The sequence below is a fragment of the Rhinolophus sinicus genome, linkage group LG03 (assembly GCF_036562045.2).
Source record: "Rhinolophus sinicus isolate RSC01 linkage group LG03, ASM3656204v1, whole genome shotgun sequence".
Taxonomy (NCBI): Eukaryota; Metazoa; Chordata; class Mammalia; order Chiroptera; family Rhinolophidae; genus Rhinolophus; species Rhinolophus sinicus.
Genome location: NC_133753.1, coordinates 118,374,868 through 118,392,453, shown reverse-complemented (window position 1 = coordinate 118,392,453; position 17,586 = coordinate 118,374,868). Strand labels below are relative to the sequence as shown.

The window sequence follows — 17,586 nt, the reverse complement described above, 5'->3', positions numbered from 1 at the left end:
GTCTTGTAATTAACCTGGGGCCCTCTTATTTATTTATTTATTTTTTATTATTTGTGTAAGTTTTATAGTTTTAAATAAGGTTATGAATTCTAAACGTATTTAAGACCATGACTGTATTATAGGTTTTGATTTTCCCACAATTCTAGTAATGAACAGTGCAGAAATAATTTCTATGGATAATAACTTACAGGGTTGAGAAATAATTTAATATAAATATAATACATTCTTGCCATTTTGATAAATTCTAAGCATGTGTTCTAATCTTTTAAATATGTTTACTATTTTTTCCTCGTTGATTAGACATATTCTTTTTCTATTAATTATAGATAGGAATCCTTTCCTCCCCCCTTTCCTTACTTCCTTCTTTCCTTTGTGCTTGTCTATCTGCCTGCCTGCCTTCATATTGTATTTTAATAAACAGTGTATTTTAAACTAATGTTCCAAATAATATACTTGGCTTGGTTACAAGAAAGTAATTTACCAAAGTGTATTTTGTTAATAAATTCTTTTTCCATGCTTTTCATTGTATATAATTTGAAATAAAATGAAGAAGATTGTTTGAAAGCTCTTTTTTCTGAAGTATGGTAGGAAGTAGTCAAGAGAGAATGATCTTGCTTGTTACAAATCAGTTTGAATAAGTGCTACCTTAATTTTTAAATGCTATCTCATATATTTGTGACAATACCATAATTTTATGAAAGAATAGCCATTGGAATAATTTTAGATAAGCATGAGGAATTAGAATTTGAGTTCCTGTAATGAATGTTTTGATAAAAGGCTTTTTAAGCATTTAGTTTATGCCGTGTATACTTCCTATTTGAAATAAGAGCTTGAATTATTAATTTAAAAAGACCACTGTGGTCTATTCGTAGCCAATTTTATTCTGTATTAACAGAAATAATACACTTTGAATACCACTCCCTCATGTGGAGATTGTGCCATGCCTTCCAATATTTATTAAAAATTCAGTTATCACCCAGGCTCCCCATTAGACACACAGTTATGTTCTTTTTTTTCCCTAAGTACCCCAAATACCAATGCTCAGACTCTACCCCAGATTACTTAGAATGGAATTTTTGGAGATGCGACCTGGTCATAGGTACAGTATTTTTTAAAAAGGCTCCAGGTGATTCTACAGTTAGGGCTAATAACAGTTGTGTTCAATCAGTAAGCTTTCATGTTTATGCATCTTGACATTTAATTTATGAACTTTGTATTTAATTTGGGTTATTGTTTTCTTTTTCATATGAGGAAAAAAGTAAGATTTTTTGAAAAATGACTTTCTACTGTTTCATAATGAAATTGTGTTTTCATTGGAATCATCAGAGTGAATTGGCTTTCTTTCTTCTTGTACCCCTTCTAAGACCCAAGGAACTGGAGACATTGTCATTTCAAATGCATATGTGGATCTTGTGCCAAAATCTGATACTTTAGACAAGACACCGTCTGAGGTAGGTTATAAATGCTGGTATCCAAATCACTTCCTGATTTCTGAATTTCAGTTAAGTTTACTTGAAGAATGTTTGGGCTACTTTATAAATTTAAGGTCTATGAAAGACCTTAATTCTTGAACTAAAAGACATTAATTCAAAACTACTTAGAGTAAAAGGAATATTTTAACAACACATTTTAAAATCTTTTTTTGGAGGGGATATTGAGGTGTCTTTTGAGAGGAAATAATCACTTTTCTAGGTTTAGGATACCTAAATCAGTTGTTTACTGAGGAATATCAAACAAATAATATTTTGGACAAAAATAGATGAAAGAGTTAAATATTCTGTACTTTTTCTTGATTTAAAGATTTGTGTAAAGCTTTATATACAAATATAAAAACAATAGCATGTAATTTTTATTAAAACATTTTTGTTACTTGATATTAACATTCTGAGGCTTTTAATGCAAATGTTTATATATGTCTCCAAAATATTAACTTTGTAATGTTGAGGTTTTCATACCTTTATCTTATGATCTTTGTCTGTCATAAGCCATATTGTCAAATAAATGACTGAAGATTAAAATCTTTTAAGAAGAATCTAAGATCAATAACTTAGGAAGTTTTAGAGCTAGAAATAAATTCAGTCTTCATATACTTTAGTTCCATTTTACAAATTAAAAAACAAGACCACAGAGGTTGATTTGTCCAGTATCTTCCTGCTGAAGTTAGTTAGGACACAGGTTGTCCATTTCCTAGTTTACTTTTAAAATATAATTTCTGAATTCATTCTGATAAAAGTAAAAACTTACTAGTAAGAGGGCCGAGGTTCTCGATGACATGAATAAATATAAGGAAAGTGTGAAAGAATTAGTTTTAAAAAAACTAATTTGCTTTATTTGTGTGCAGATCTTTGAAAAATCACCTTATTGTACATATATTCTGTAATCATTTTTCCCCGTAAGTCATTTTTACAAAACTTTGAAAATTAAATGTTCTCTTTTTCCTAGGGTGCGGAGCTTCAGAGTGCCCTCGTATTTGAGGAAATAGGTCGCCGTCTTCAGGATGTCGGGCTTGAGGTGGTAAAGAAAGTAAATGCTGTATTTGAGTGGCACATCACTAAAGGTGGAAAAGCTGTAGCTAAGTGGAGTAAGTTATATCCCTGACTTTATAATATCCTAAGGTACCTGATAGTAAACAGAGATAAAGTATAACTAAAGCGTGTCTCTTTGAAGGTAGGTAAATTCTACCTTCTTAAGTAAGTTGTGTTTCATGGGGAGTAACAGATTTCAGGACATGTATGTTTTTTAGAGATGTATGGACTCAATTAAAATGAAAATATCTGTTCTAAAGATTTTATTGTAATGCCTGTAATTAGTACTTTTAAACAGTCATTGTAGCTGTATGCTTCTTTAACTAATCTTCAGATTCCTTTTAAACATAAAGCAAGTTCTTCAGGTCAGATGAAATCTTTTTAACTCATTATATTTTGACTATTTAAAAATTATTTTCTTCATTCTAAAACATTAATAATTTGGATTATTACCTTAATTATGAGATTGTTATTTTAAGAATTATTTAAATATCTTGAAAAATCAGATTATTTCTCATTACTACTGAAGATCACCATAAATGCTGACTTAGACCCAAAAAAGTAATGTATCTCTAAATCAACTGAAACTTTTAAAAATCATTTTTTTTTATATATTCCTAGAAAACATTTTGAAGTTTTGTTCAATTGATTTTGGTTCAATATAAACAAATTTCTTTTTAATATAACAGTTGGCTATTCATTTTATGCAGTGTATGTTCATTATATAAAATTTGGTATATAAAGGAGATAATAATAATATGTAATCCCACTACCCACAGTTAGAATTTTGATGTTTATTCTCCTGGAGGACATTTGTGGTTGTAGGATGTTAATTCAGAAGGGGTATAAAGGGAAGCAAAAATGTAATATGTACGAGTATTTGGTTCCCCAAATTTCAAAGTGTCTAATATTTTTCTAACTTCATAGGTGTTAGCACCGTATAAGTTGGTGTCATTACTTTCTTCTTTCTGTCTTTTGTTTTTTCCTTTCCTTTTATGTTAGAATTCAACTTTTTCCTATGGATCAAAGTATATTAGAAGTTGAGTTATAAAGTGCAGGACTTGTGAATATAACTAGTGAAGGAGAGAAATGAGATGTGTAAGAACGAGAAAAGGTGCTAGAACTGTATATCTCAATGTTGGCAGAATAGTTATTTGTAAGGATTTATATAGTATACAAGTCATTCACTCTTGTCAAACAGGGTAATTTCCTTCAATATAGTTCTGATAACCAAGATTTCCCCCTTGTCTTGGTGATGCTTTCCTTGTAGAGAATACTAGAAAATGTGCTTACATTTAAAAACTACCTTTAATTAACCTAGGAAAAGGATTTTTCTTTACATTTCCACTGGAAAAATGGGAATATTAAAATCCTGTTAATAACTACTCATTATTGATGCCTTGTGGCTTATGTTTGTTTTATCACCTCCTCTTCAGGTCCTTATTTATCAAAGCTAACAGTCCAGTTGGATCTTAAAGCTTTCTCTGAAAGGTTCACCGTTCCCTTTGCTTACCTGCTGCCTGTCTGTTATCTGATTGGATTCTCAGCTGTGCAACTATTTTCAGTTCTGTTGATGTCTTGCAGTCTGTGTCACTGAGCTAAATCACAGTAGATGGCAGCAGTAGAAACTGTCTAGGTCTCTGGTTTATGGTAACTTAGAAGATGGCTCTGTGTTGGCATCTCCGTTTTGCATCTCGGCACTCAGTGACATGAAATAGATGGCTGAATGCTTTGATTCAGGGAATACCTAATGTGTTTTATTTATTTATTTATATACAAGCAGTTTTAAAACTGAGTTTTGCTCAACACTTAATTACCAAATATTTTTTTATTTTAAATTGCTGTTAGTTGCCCCAGACTTGCTTGTGTCTTGACAGACTGGAACCTGGTTAGAGAGAACAGGGCGAAGTTACTCAGTGTCCCTGGGCTGGGCTCAGCTGTCACTGGGGTTGCACAAGTGACTGACCTTGAGCAAGCCTAGGAACCAAAGGATTTGAGCTCCGTGGCCTTGAAGGTACATTCCAATCCAGAGACCCTGGACTGTGCCCGTCTTCCCAGTTCCCTTCCCCATCCTGCCATACAAACACTAACAATAAATCTCTGGGCAGAAATTGTGTTGGGTGGAGAGGGGAGTCTTTTAAAACCAAATTAGTCTGAATCTAGAGAGAATTAGGAATGTTCTGGTGTCAGTGCTAGGTCAGGGTTGGTTTTGGCTGTGGAAGAGGAGGAGCCATAGCTGTGTCTTTAGAGGTTACGCCCGTCCGAGGCCTGTTGTGTCTGGTCATCTAGGAGCAGGAGGGCTGCCTGGGTGAGGGCCAGTGTGGCCTCTGCGTCACTGGGCTGAGATGGTCTGAGAGAGGCTGGAGAGCCCTCCGTTTGTTTTGTGGACCAAGAGTGTATAATAGAGAGGTACAGGCTCTTGATCTGCGTAAGAAAGCAGAGGGCCTTGTTAAGGTATTTTGGGGAAGGAAGCCGTATCTTGGAATGCCCACTTGCATTTTCTTCTTATTTCCACCTCTGGACAATGTTTGAAGTGTTGTTTTAGAATGATTAAAAACATTTCCTTAAGTAGAGAGAGGTCAAGATAAAAGCCTGCCTTACTTATTTCACTGTTATTATTTGTTATAATATCAAGAACACAGCGATCTTATTATTGTCTGTGTCTTTTGATTACTCCCAAATGTTATTCAATGCCTGGACATCTTTGAGCACCTTTTCTCGATATCCTGCATCTTCATCAGGTATTTTACCCCTTTGAATAAAGGTTGTCCTTTGGATTTTTATATTATGACGGATTCTTTTGATTAGGTTGCAAAGGTGAAAATGGGCATTAGATGGAGAAATAAATCTCTGAATTCCCTCTGAACAGAGTCTGTCGTTCGTCACAGTTATTATGATCATTTATCATTATACGTTCCTCCCACTTCATCTTGGGTTTAACTGAGAACAAGCTTCAGATTAGTTTGTTTATTTCCAGCTTCCAAATAGTCTATAACACACAATATCCTGATTCCATAATGTTGAATAAGTGCTAAAAGCCATGCAGAATACATAATTTTAAATGGAATCAGATGCCTTAAAAAGAAATGCTGAATTGGTGCCTTTCCCTCTGTTAAAACAATAAGTTTATTGTATGGATAGTGATATCTTTTTTCCATTTTTATAAGTGAAATATTCAGGAACAAGAGGATACCATTGAAACATAAGTAAACAATTTATGGTATTTATTACTGTTAATTTCTGAAACCAGCCAAAAGTTATCCTAGTAAACCCTTGGATCCCATTCTGTTCTAAGCAACAGTGGAAATTCATAGGCATAAAGAAGATGAAAGAATCAGACTATATGGCCTATAGAATAGTCTCCTCCTGAAAATTAAAACATAGTTACTTTTATCTGCAACTCCAGAAACCAAAAGCTCAAAAAATGGAAAGTTTTTTTCTCACATCTCATTGGTGGCAAAACCTGACCTGAACTTACACGATGCAACTGACTGTCCTTATCTCACCTGGTGTGAATGAGTCGAATATAGAAATCATGTGTTTGTTTATAGAGTGTTGCAGCATTGGAGCTCTCTCAATAATATATAATACATGCTTTATGCACTGTATTTTCTTCCTAAAATCTGAAAAATTCTGAATTCTTAAACACTTCTGGGCTGAAGGAGTTTAAATAAGGAATTGGGACCTATTCATATACATACTCGTAAATAATTCTGATAGAAGTGGTAAGAAGCACAGGAAAGGTGCTGTGGGCTTTCACACAATGGGATGATTGGTTCATTCAACAAATAGGTGAATAGTAACGATGTGTCAAGTTCTCTGCTAGTTTGTGGATAACAAATATGAAAAGTTGGGATGTCTTTTTGTCCACGGAAATAACTGTTAGAGGTAGTGTATCAAGAAAGTTTAAAAGACTGGAGTTAAGGAAACAAGGCTTGTTGGATTGCAGATTAAAAGGAAGGCAGGTTTACATTGAGGTGATGGCAGTAATGGAGAGGAGAGGGCCTGTGTGAATCTGTTGCTAAGAGAGGACTTGACTACTTGGCTACCAATAATGTCTGAAGAACAATAGGAACGAGAAAGAGACAGCTAGTACCACAGTTTTGAGCGTGTGTGGCTGAGTATGTTGACTCTATTCATAGAAGTGTGAAAATGGGAGAGGAGAGAAGTTTAGGAGAGAAGATGATAAGTGGTGGTGCCAGAACTGGAGCAGACCAGGGTCTGGATGAGATTGTGGACCTGGTATTTTAGGGATATGTTCACAGCTGGAGACAGAGAATTGGAAACCATATCCGTGGAAATAATAAAACTCAGAGCATTCGCTTTGCTGCTCAGCTTCCTGGCATGCAGGAAGAAATGGAAAGAAGTCTTTGTTGGTTCTACAAGATTATCTGCTGTTCATGGTTTATAGAATAATGGCTCCAGTATTTCCATTTGTCTCTAAATAAAGTGAGAATCTTAGAATTTGGCCCGCCAATTTTAAATATGCATTTGTTGTAACTTTAGTCACAAATATAATCCCATGTTCCCAAATAAGAATTCATTGTTTGATTGTATCTAATAGCTATAAAGTAGCCATAAAGTTGAAACTTTTGACAAAGGCAGATTTGTTTTTATGTAATAATGATACAGTGTTGCTCAGTAAAACAATGTTTTGTTTTCCTTAGAATGATAGGTTTACACTGGTTGGCATTAAGCTTTGTTTTTCTCCTAAAGGAAATTTGGTTTCCTTTCACATATGTGTAATAATTGGATTTTACAGTTATATAGCAAGATTATAGGTATACTCTTGTGTTATTGCGTGAATACTGCTAGTTAAGAAATGAAGTGAGTTGGCTTTAAAAAATTGTGTACTGTAGCTCGTGTAGCACTAAGTCTATGTATTTGGACTGAATCCAAGGACCTGTTATGCACTACGTGCCAGCGACGGGATGAAGATGCTCTTTGAATGTTAGAGGTCATCTTATTTTGGGTCTTGGAAATTTGCCAGAGTGTGGAAAAATATATACAGATTTGGTAACTGGCATCTTTTAAGATCAGTATACACTCATTCTTGAAAATACCATTTGCTCATTAGACCCTGTTAGCTTCTGCATTGGTGCTCGTCTTCTAGCCGTGAAACCAGGTCACCCTTACGGTTTCTCAGCTTGGATATAAGCTGCATCGTAAGAGTGTTGGTTCCACATCTAGGATTGGGATCCAAATGAGCATCTCATGTGTTTATAGAAAAGACCTGAAAGATGATCTTTGGAAAGAAGACGCTGTCCAGTGAGGGATGGAAACCTGTTTGTTAGAAGAGGTGGCTGCTTCACGTTACTCTCTCTTCCCTGGGTGGCTGCTTTCTCTCTTACCAGCATAGCCCCTGACTGCTTACCCATGTGCATTTCACAAAATCACTTAAAACTATCATGGCTTTCCTTTCGGCTGTGTGTGTTATTCATCTTAATAATATATCTTTATAGTTTTTTATTTTGAAATAATTTCTGGCTTACAGAAAAGTTGTCAGAATAGTACAGAGAACTTACATTTGTCATATGCCCAGTTTCTCCACGTTAACATTTTATTCCATTTTCTTTTCATCATACATATTACTGTTTTTCTGAAGCATGTGAGTAACTTGCAGACATGACGTCCCTCTCTCCCTGAATACTCTAGTAGTATCTCCTAAGAACAGACTTCTTATCTATTCATAGAATAATTATCAGTATCAGGTAATTGACATTGATACAGTATTATTTAACCTACAGACCTTATTAATGTTTCACAAATTGTCCCAGTAATGTCTTGTAAAGTAATGTCTAATATATTAAAGAGTAATAATAATAACAATAATAACAATAATAGAAATCAAGAAAGAACTGCTCAGGGTCCAGTTTGGGATCACATATTGCATTTAGTTGTTAGGTCTCTTTAGTCTCCTTTAATCTGGATGAATTCCTCAGTCTGTTTTTATTTTTAATGACATTGACATATTTGAAGAATAGAAGCCACTTATTTTGTAGAATATTCCTCAGTTTGTGTTTATTTGATTGTTCTTTATGATTATTAGATTGAGATGATGAATTTTGGGCAAGAGTAAGAAGGATACCTCAAAAAAGAAAGGATTTAACATTTTTTTCTGTATGACAGGTAATATATAATGTAGACTAAGTAGCACATTACATTGGAAACTGTAAGAATGTCTGCATTTTAATTGGTTTATTTTACTTTTATATTGTGAAGAAAAAAATGACACACATTGATTTTGTTCCTATTTTCCCCCCTAGCTACTGACCTAAAAAATGGCACCGGGAAAGTGTATCAGGGCCCAGCAAAAGGTCGTGCTGATGCCACAATCATACTTTCCGATGAAGATTTCATGGACCTAGTTGTGGGCAAGCTTGATCCTCAGAAGGTAATGTTCTTAAAATGTTCCTTTATTCATCATTACTGCTTTCTATTCGACAATTGTAGTTTTTAGCTGACTTCCAAATTCAGACTTATAAGACAGATTCCTTATAACGCTGAAGAAGATACAGTTGATAACCAATATCTGAATTGACAGATCATAAATTTTTCTAGTGGAGTTTCAATTGACATTTTTAAAAACTGAATTTTGGGTGAAATTCTTCAGCATATCAACAATATAAAACCCACGTCTAGACCTCCTAATATATTATGTCATTAGTTTAAAGGTGAAAAGACATATGATGTTAGATGATATTTCATAAAATTAGACATTCATTCCTGATATATAAGATTAAGAGCTGGTGTTAATTGTCATTGAAAACTGGAAATAGAATCATAGACCATAACAGGTAGTGTCTAACTGAAGGTGAAACATTTAGAGGCATTTCAGTGGAAAATCATGATTAAGACAAGAGTGCCCTCTCTGACCATTATGAGTTAATATTATTCTGAAACTTTTGACCAATCTACAAAGACAAAATTAAAATAACTGATGTAGCAATTAGAATGGAGGAGAAATGAACAACCATGGTGTACACCTGAAACTGATATAATATTGTACGTTAGCTATATTTTCTAATACAAATCTTTTAAAAAATGGAGAAGAAAAATTTGTTATTTTTAAATTATGATAATGTAGCTAGAAATTCCACGAGAAGCAAATGGTTGATTCTTAGAGGAGTTCAAACAAGTGGTTGAATGCATGATAATTATTAAAAAGTAGCTTTCACATAGCAGCAAAACTCACTAGAAGATACAATTGAAAAACAATTTGTTTATATTCACAACCTAAACTATAAAATACCAATGACTGCCCTCATAAGAAAAGTGCAGTGCTTATTTGAGAAAACTATACAACTTTACAAGGAACAGAGCAATTTGAGTAAATGGAAGATGTTCAGTTTTTCTGGATAGAAAGATGAATTTTAAAAGAACTGTAAAGTAGTACAGTGGTAAAACATATGTTCTTTGTCATCAGCTAAATCTGAGTTTGAATCTTAGCTCTGCCACTTACTCTCTAAACCTCAGTTTTCTCATTGGTTAAATGAATAATTGTAATAATCCCAAAGGATTGTTAAGATAACTCACTCTAATAATATATATGAAGGGCTTAGTATAGTGCTTGGCACTGAGTGAGCCCTCAGTTACTTCCTTCCCAGGAATTGATTTAGTACCTACTCTTACTTAGGTTCTAGGAATGACTGAACCAGGCAGTACTCCTCCTGTGTGGAGCTTAGTTCTAGAGGTGAATGAAAAAGGAACATAATTTCAGGTGTGAGGACAAGTGAGTCAGGGTAATGGGTTGGAGTGTGGTTGGCAACCTTTCTATAAAGGGTCCCATTGTAAATATTGTAGTCTTTGCAGGCCAGATGGTCTCTGTGGTACCTCCTCAGTCCTGCCACTGTAGAGTTAAAGTAGCCATAGATAATATGTAAACAAATGGATGTGGCTGTGTTCCAGTAAAACTTGATTTATAAAAACAGGTAGAAGACTAGCTTTGGCCCACAGACACTAGTTTGCCCACCCCTGGATTAGCGTGTGACAGGATAGAGGAACTATTTGCGATAGGGTTGTCTGCAAAGGCCTGACAGACACCTGAGCAGAGAGGGAGTGAGCCTTAGGCTAAGGAGCCAGCTAGTGCAAAGGCTTGAAGCAGGAGGAGCTTGGCTATTGGAGGACTGTCACTGCGAGGAGGCCGGAAACGAGGATAGTAAAATGCGCTGTGGGGAGAGTGGTGGTGAGAGGGTGAGCGAGGCAAGGGCTGGATCAGACCTTGCATCTCCGTAAGGACCTCAGCTCTTCTTGGGTGTGATCGTCAGCCACTAGCTGTGTGATGACAACATCTGAGTTTTAAAGGTCATTTTGGCTGCTGAGTGGAAAATTGACTTCAGGGCCCAGAGTGGGTAATTTAAGAGTTCTTTTTTAGATATGTTATATTTGAGATGTCTCTCTATAAAGATTAAATGTATGATTAAAGAAACATTTATATAATTGCTAGGAATACGAGACCTTTGGGGGTGAATGGATTATTCAGTGAATGGTGCTGGGCAGCTGCTTAGGAAATGGTAGTGCTTTATGCCATTCCATATACTTAAGCCAGTACCATACAGAATGGAAATAGGTGTAAAAAATAAAAGTGGAAGCAAAAACTTGATGAAAACTTAAGTATTTACAAGTATTATTTTTAATGATAATCCTTAGAGAAATGCTAATTAATATCAGGGTTTTTTTCTAACTCATTTGGTTCTGTTACTTTCCCCCCCAACCTCAATGCTTTTTATCATCACTGTAAATACCGGGGGTGTCAAAAAAAAGTATACAAGTGGACACTGGTCAGGGTTGCTCAAGCAGTAGTCCACCATAATTAGAAGTGTCTGGATGCTGATCGTAACCACTTTGAGCACTTCTTGTGATTGCAGAAATCAAATGTGACTAGTATTCATCATTTGTTATTGGGATATATTGAGCATTACAATTTTAATACAGTTTTCTGTTCTTAAAATGTGTATACATTTTTTTTGGCACCCTTTGTATATAGTTAGCCCTCTGTATTCCTCGGGTTTTGTATCTGCACATGCAAAGGGCTGACTGTATATTTATTGAAAAAAATGCATGTATAAGTGGACCCACGCAGTCCAATCCTGAGTTGTTCAGGGGCCACTTGTATTTTATTTAGCCTAATACATTAAAATATTTCAATGTGTAATAAATATTAAAAATATTACTAGGATGTTTTATATCCTTTTTTTAGTACTCTTTAAAATCTAGTGTGTTTTATACTTACAGTACGTCTCAGCCAGGACTAACCACATTTCAGCTGCTCAGTAGCCACATGTGCTGGTGGCTACTTCACTAGGCAGCACAGGTTTAAACATTCCATATTGACTTTGCTCTTCTGCCCTCTCTTATCTAACTTCTGCTATCCATCACTCTACCAATACTGTTCTTGTGAAGGTCGGTCACTGATGACTTCTGTTTTGCTAAATCCAAGGAATATTTCTCTGTCTATGTCTTACTCAACCCTTTAGGAGCATTCAACTCAGCTAACCACCAACTTCTTGAAACAATTTCATCTCTTGGCTTTCATGATACCATATTCTCCTGTTTTGCTTTCTCTGCTTTTCGCTATTCCTAATCTCTTTGGTGTCGTCTTCTACCCTAACCATTAAATTTTGGTGTCACTCAGGGCTATTTCAGGGCTCTTCTCTAAATAGCACTTCCCTTAAATGAGTTCATCCATCCTATGGTATTTAAAGCTGTCTATATGTTGGCAACTTACAGATTTAAATGTCTCAGTCTTCTGTGAGTTCCATAGTGATATAACCAGCCCTTTACCTGACCCCTCTAAAGGAAATCTTACTGACTGGCATCTCAAACTCACTATGTCCAGTATAGAACTGGTGATTTAATTTTCTCCCCCAGTCTCTTTCTTTTCAGGAAATGGCTCTCTCATCTACCCATATCAACATGCTCAGTAATGTAAGAATTTTCTTGGCTTCCTTCTATACCTCTATATTCTTCCTATCCTTAATCCTGCCTGACCTTTCTCCAAAATATATCTTGAATTAATCACTGGGGATGATCCAAGCCTCCATCAACTCTTACCTGGCTTACTACAACAGCTTCCTGACTGATCTTACTGCTTCTAGCCTTGCCTCTCCACCACTCTGTTCCTCACACAGGAGCCAGAGTAATCTTATAAAAATGTAAATCAGATTATAGGTCATTCTTCCTGATAAAAACCTCCAAGGTTTCCTTTTGAACTTGGATAAAACCCAAACTACCTGTTATTATGTCATGTGATGTTTCCCTTGTTCATCTTCCCAGCTTCATCCCTACTGCTTGCCTCATCACTTCTAATGCTAATTCTGTTTACATTAATGTCTTTCCTCTCAGTTCCTTCCCATCAGCTTTTACTCCTTTCATGTTTGTGCATTTGCCTTTTTTGGAATTTCTACCTCCAGCTTTTTGCATGGCTGGCTTCATTTCATCCAAAGTAGTTCCTTCCTCTAGAGAGTAGTTCCTACTCTCTAATAGCATTGTGTTTTCTCCTTCGTAGCATTTAGAACAGGCTTTAATTACTTGTTTGCATTTTATGTTGTGACTCCCCTACTATGTTAGCTCTGTGAGAACAGGGAGAGATGTCTATTTCCTAGCCGAGAATATTGCCTAGTATACTGTAGACACTCAGCTAATACTTCAGTAGATTAGAGTAAGGATAAAAATAAGGGACATAAGCTCGATAGCAGTAATTTAGGCTGTGTAGAAATTAAAAACTTCTGCATGTCAGACTCCATAAGATATTCCCATAAACCTGGGGAGGAAAATTAAGAATATGATGATATACAGTATATTGATATCAATAACCTATAAAAAATTCTGGAAAGCACTAAGACCTCCATTGAAAAAATGGGCAAAAGATAGGAGCCATAAATTAATGAAAGACATAGAAATGACTAACATACATAAGAAAAACCATTAAATTTTCCTATTACCAAAAAAAAAAAAAAAAAAAAAATGCAAATTGAAGCATTTCATTTTTGCCTCATATTTTCAAGAATTAAGAAAGTATTTCTGCCAATACCATGCTGTTTTGATGATTGTAGCCCTGTAGTACAAGCCAAAGTCAGGAAGTGTGATACCTCCATTATAGTTCTTTTTCCTTAAGATTGCTTTGGCTATTCGGGGTCTTTTGTGGTTCCAAACAAATCTGATGATTTTTTGTTCTATTTCTTTAAAATATGCCATTGGGATTTTGATGGGGATTGCATTGAATCTGTATATTGCTTTGGGTAATATGGCCATTTTAACTATGTTGATTCTTCCAATCCATGAGCACGGAATGTCTTTCCATTTCTTTGTGTATTCTTCAATTTCTTTCAAAAATGTCTTACAGTTTTCAGCATATAGGTCTTTCACATCCTTGGTTAAGTTTATTCCTAGGTATTTTATTTTTTTTGCTGCAATTGCAAAAGGAATTGTTTTTCGTATTTCTTTTTCTGAGATTTCATTGTTAGTATATAGGAAGGCAATGGACTTTTGTGCGTTGATTTTGTAGCCGGCAACTTTACTGTATTCGTTGATTGTTTCTAATAGCTTTTTGGCTACAATCATCAAAACAGCATGGTATTGGCAGAAAAACAGACACATAGACCAATGGAATAGAATTGAGAACCCAGAAATAAAACCACATAAATATGGACAGATAATTTTTGACAAAGAAGCTAAAAACATACAATGGAGCAAAGACAGCCTCTTCAATAAATGGTGCTGGGAGAATTGGATAGCCACGTGCAAAAGAATGAAACTGGACTGCTATTTGTCACCATGTACCAAAGTTAATTCAAAATGGATCAAAGACTTAAGCATAAGACCTGACACAATAAACTGCATAGAAGACAACATAGGTACTAAACTTATGGACCTTGGGTTCAAAGAGCATTTTATGAACTTGACTCCAAAGGCAATGGAAGTAAAAGCTAAAATAAACAAATGGGACTATATGAAACTTAAAAGCTTCTGCACAGCAAAAGAAAACATTGACAAAATAAAGAGGCCACCAACTGAATGGGAGAAGATTTTTGCAAACAGTGCCTCCGATAAGGGGCTAGTGTCCAGAATATACAAGGAACTCATGCAACTCAACCACAAGGTTGCCGGTTCAGCTCCTCCTCGAGTGGGCTCCGCCCCCTGCAACTAAGATTGAACACAGCACCTTGAACTGAGCTGCCTCCCAGATGGCTCAGTCGGTTGAAGCGCATCCTCTCAACCACAAGGTTGCCATTTCAATTCCTCGAGTCCCGCTGCAACTAAGATTGAACACGGCACCTTGAGCTGAGCTGCCTCCCGGATGGCTCAGTTGGTTGGAGTGCGTCCTCTCAACCACAAGGTTGCCGGTTTGACTCCTGCAAGGGATGGTGGGCTGTGCTCCCTGCAACTAGAAATGGCAACTGGACCTGGAGCTGAGCTGCGCCCTCCACAACTAAGATTGAAAGGACAACAACTTGACTTGGAAAAAAAAGGCCTGGAAATACACACTGTTCCCCAATAAAGTCCTGTTCCCCTTCCCCAATAAAATCTTTAAAAAAAGAAAGTAGTATTGTTAAGGTTGGGATAGGAGAATTCATATGTAGGTGGAAGGAATACTAATTTTGTATAGTCTTTCTGGAAAGCACTTGACAGAGGTTCACACTTTCTTCCTTTGTGGTCTCAGTACTTTATCTTGCATAGCACTCCTAGGGCAAAATGAAATTCTTAATGGTTCAGTTTATTAAGTAGTAGTTAGATCCAAACAGGAGTAGTTTTCATGTTGTACAGGAAAATGTCACTGTACTTCCCTCAAAATGTTAAATATTCCTTAGTGTCCCTGTGGGTTTGTTGTGATGCCTGGTGTACAGTTTGGAAACTGACAATATGGAAGTATGGTGAAGAACCTTACTTAAGAAGCATCATGATTTAGTAATTCTTCTTCTAGGAATCTATTCTAAGAAAATAGAAAAAGAACAGAGATTTATGTACAAAATTTTCCCACTTAATAACAACATCAAATATTGATATATTTCTTTCAAGGATTAGGAATTCTTATTTTAGGTTGTAAGTACCCCTCAGACTTTAGTCTCTGGCAGGCAGGTCTAAGTACTGCCTTCTGTGCAGGCGTCACAGTCTGTGGTTTCTGTAACTGGGCAGTGAAAGCAGTCTTTGTTTTGAAATTCCAGTTTCCCATTTGAGTCCCAGCACTTTTGATCCTGATTGAGCGGAGGCTCCCTTTTTATTTCTGGGACTAAGAGTTTAAGTAGTTTTTGCTTTTCCTCTGGCTGATGAGGATTTGCTTCTGAGATTAAGTTGCTGCTAGTTGATAAACAGTACACATTGTTGAGCAAAGAGCACCTGAGTTCAAGATCAGGCCTCACTTCTTGCTGGCTGTGTAGCCTTGAGCAGGTTATTTAAGTTCTCTGAACTTCAGTGTTCTCAACTGTCAGCTGGTGGTAAGAATTGTTGTTATGCCCACTTCAAGTTCATGGCTGTGCTTCTCAGGTGAAATTATATGTGTAGGGCTGCTTTGTAATGCTAAGTATATACATGGATATTACTGTTTTTTTTCAATCTAGCTAAAAATCTAGGGGCTTTTTAAAAATTTCATATTGTATGTTTTTTCTTCAATAAGCTATAAAAAACTGATTTATTATTTTTCTTTTACTGCTAGGGAACTTGACGCTGAAGGAGAATTTAAGCAACTTGTGCATGTTTCTTTTGTCAGGTCAGATACAGAGGTGGCACGAGAACTCTTAGCGTTTTAACATGACAGCCTTTTGCTCGATAATGAGTTTACTATGCTCAAACACTAAGCTAAGCGCTTTACACACTATTCATTTAACTCACGCAACAAAAATGTGTTATTTAGGTACAGTTGGCATGCCCTTTATAAATGCAGCGGGTCGAGCTCAGAGAGGATACGTAATTTCCCCAAGCTCAGCTTGCTAGTAAGTGGCTGAGCCTAGATTGTAACACAGGCATTTTAATGCTATAGCCCAGGTCTGTGCACTACTTTGTTACACTCTCGTATTTTGTCACCATACAGCTTTTTATTTCATGAAGATGTAATATTTTAAATCTGCTTTTAAAAGTCCTGAATTTAATATTTTTATTGTTACGAATACAATAAAGCCTTTTAATCATGTGGTCTCAAATTCATGTTTAATGACATAGACTAAAGCCAGAAGCATAGGTTAAATCAGAACTCCCAGATCTGTCAATTCAGATAAATTATTCTGTGGTTTTCTAAAATATACAGGGAGTCTATTTTCTTAGCTAGCTAAAGATATGGGTGCTATCTTTAATCATTAATGATCACTGCTAGATAAAAGTGGCCTTTCTTGTCGGGAACTGTTAACTCAATTGTATTTAGTCTGAACAGTGATTTTAAAAAAATGAAATAAAACGTACCATGATAAAGGTTGCGGTCTTTTTCCCTTTCTCTTTTCCAGGCATTCTTTAGTGGCAGACTAAAGGCCAGAGGGAACATCATGCTGGGCCTGAAGCTTCAGACGATTTTTAAAGACTATGCTAAACTCTGAAGGACATACATACTCCATTATTAAGGAAAATATAAAAATACTCTCTTTGCCCAGATTTGCAATAATAATTCAGCAAAAGTGCTCAAAACCAAGATGCAGGAGAAATTGCTTAACATTTTCAGATTTCAGATAACTTTTCAGATTTTCATTTTCTACTAAATTTTCATGTTATTATTTTTACACAAAACTGTAAGCTAGCTCATAACTCTCCTTCTTAGATCTTACCTTCATAATAAAAAAAATTTTCACCCAAATCTAGGCTCTTTAGAATTGTGATAGCTTTTATAAACTGAAAGGAAAATTAAATGAATAAAGGCCCCTTTGATGCCTTCTACACGTTGTCTTGTTATTTTCTGTTCTCTAATTTATTGATACCCCAGTTTTGACATGAATTTTCTTGTATGTACGTGCTTGTCATACTTTGCTCTAATAGGTAGTGTTCTGCTTTAAGAGAATAGTTTTTGTGTTCCCAAATAATTTTCTTTATTTTTCTCCCACTCTCTTGCTAGAAATTTACTGTGTTTCCCCTTTTCTTGTAT

General features: G+C 35.6%; 1 protein-coding gene across 1 annotated transcript in view; it reads left to right on the top strand.

Moving 5' to 3' along the window:
• The window catches only part of HSD17B4 (hydroxysteroid 17-beta dehydrogenase 4), an 85,936-nt gene extending 68,555 nt beyond the window's left edge, over positions 1-17,381 (top strand). The window contains exons 21-24 of the mRNA XM_019746537.2: positions 1,365-1,451; positions 2,443-2,581; positions 8,792-8,919; positions 16,958-17,381. Coding sequence (XP_019602096.2) covers positions 1,365-1,451; positions 2,443-2,581; positions 8,792-8,919; positions 16,958-17,047 — 444 coding nt within the window. The 3' untranslated portion in view covers positions 17,048-17,381. The remainder of the gene's footprint in view (positions 1-1,364; positions 1,452-2,442; positions 2,582-8,791; positions 8,920-16,957) is intronic.
• Positions 17,382-17,586: the final 205 nt, after the last annotated feature.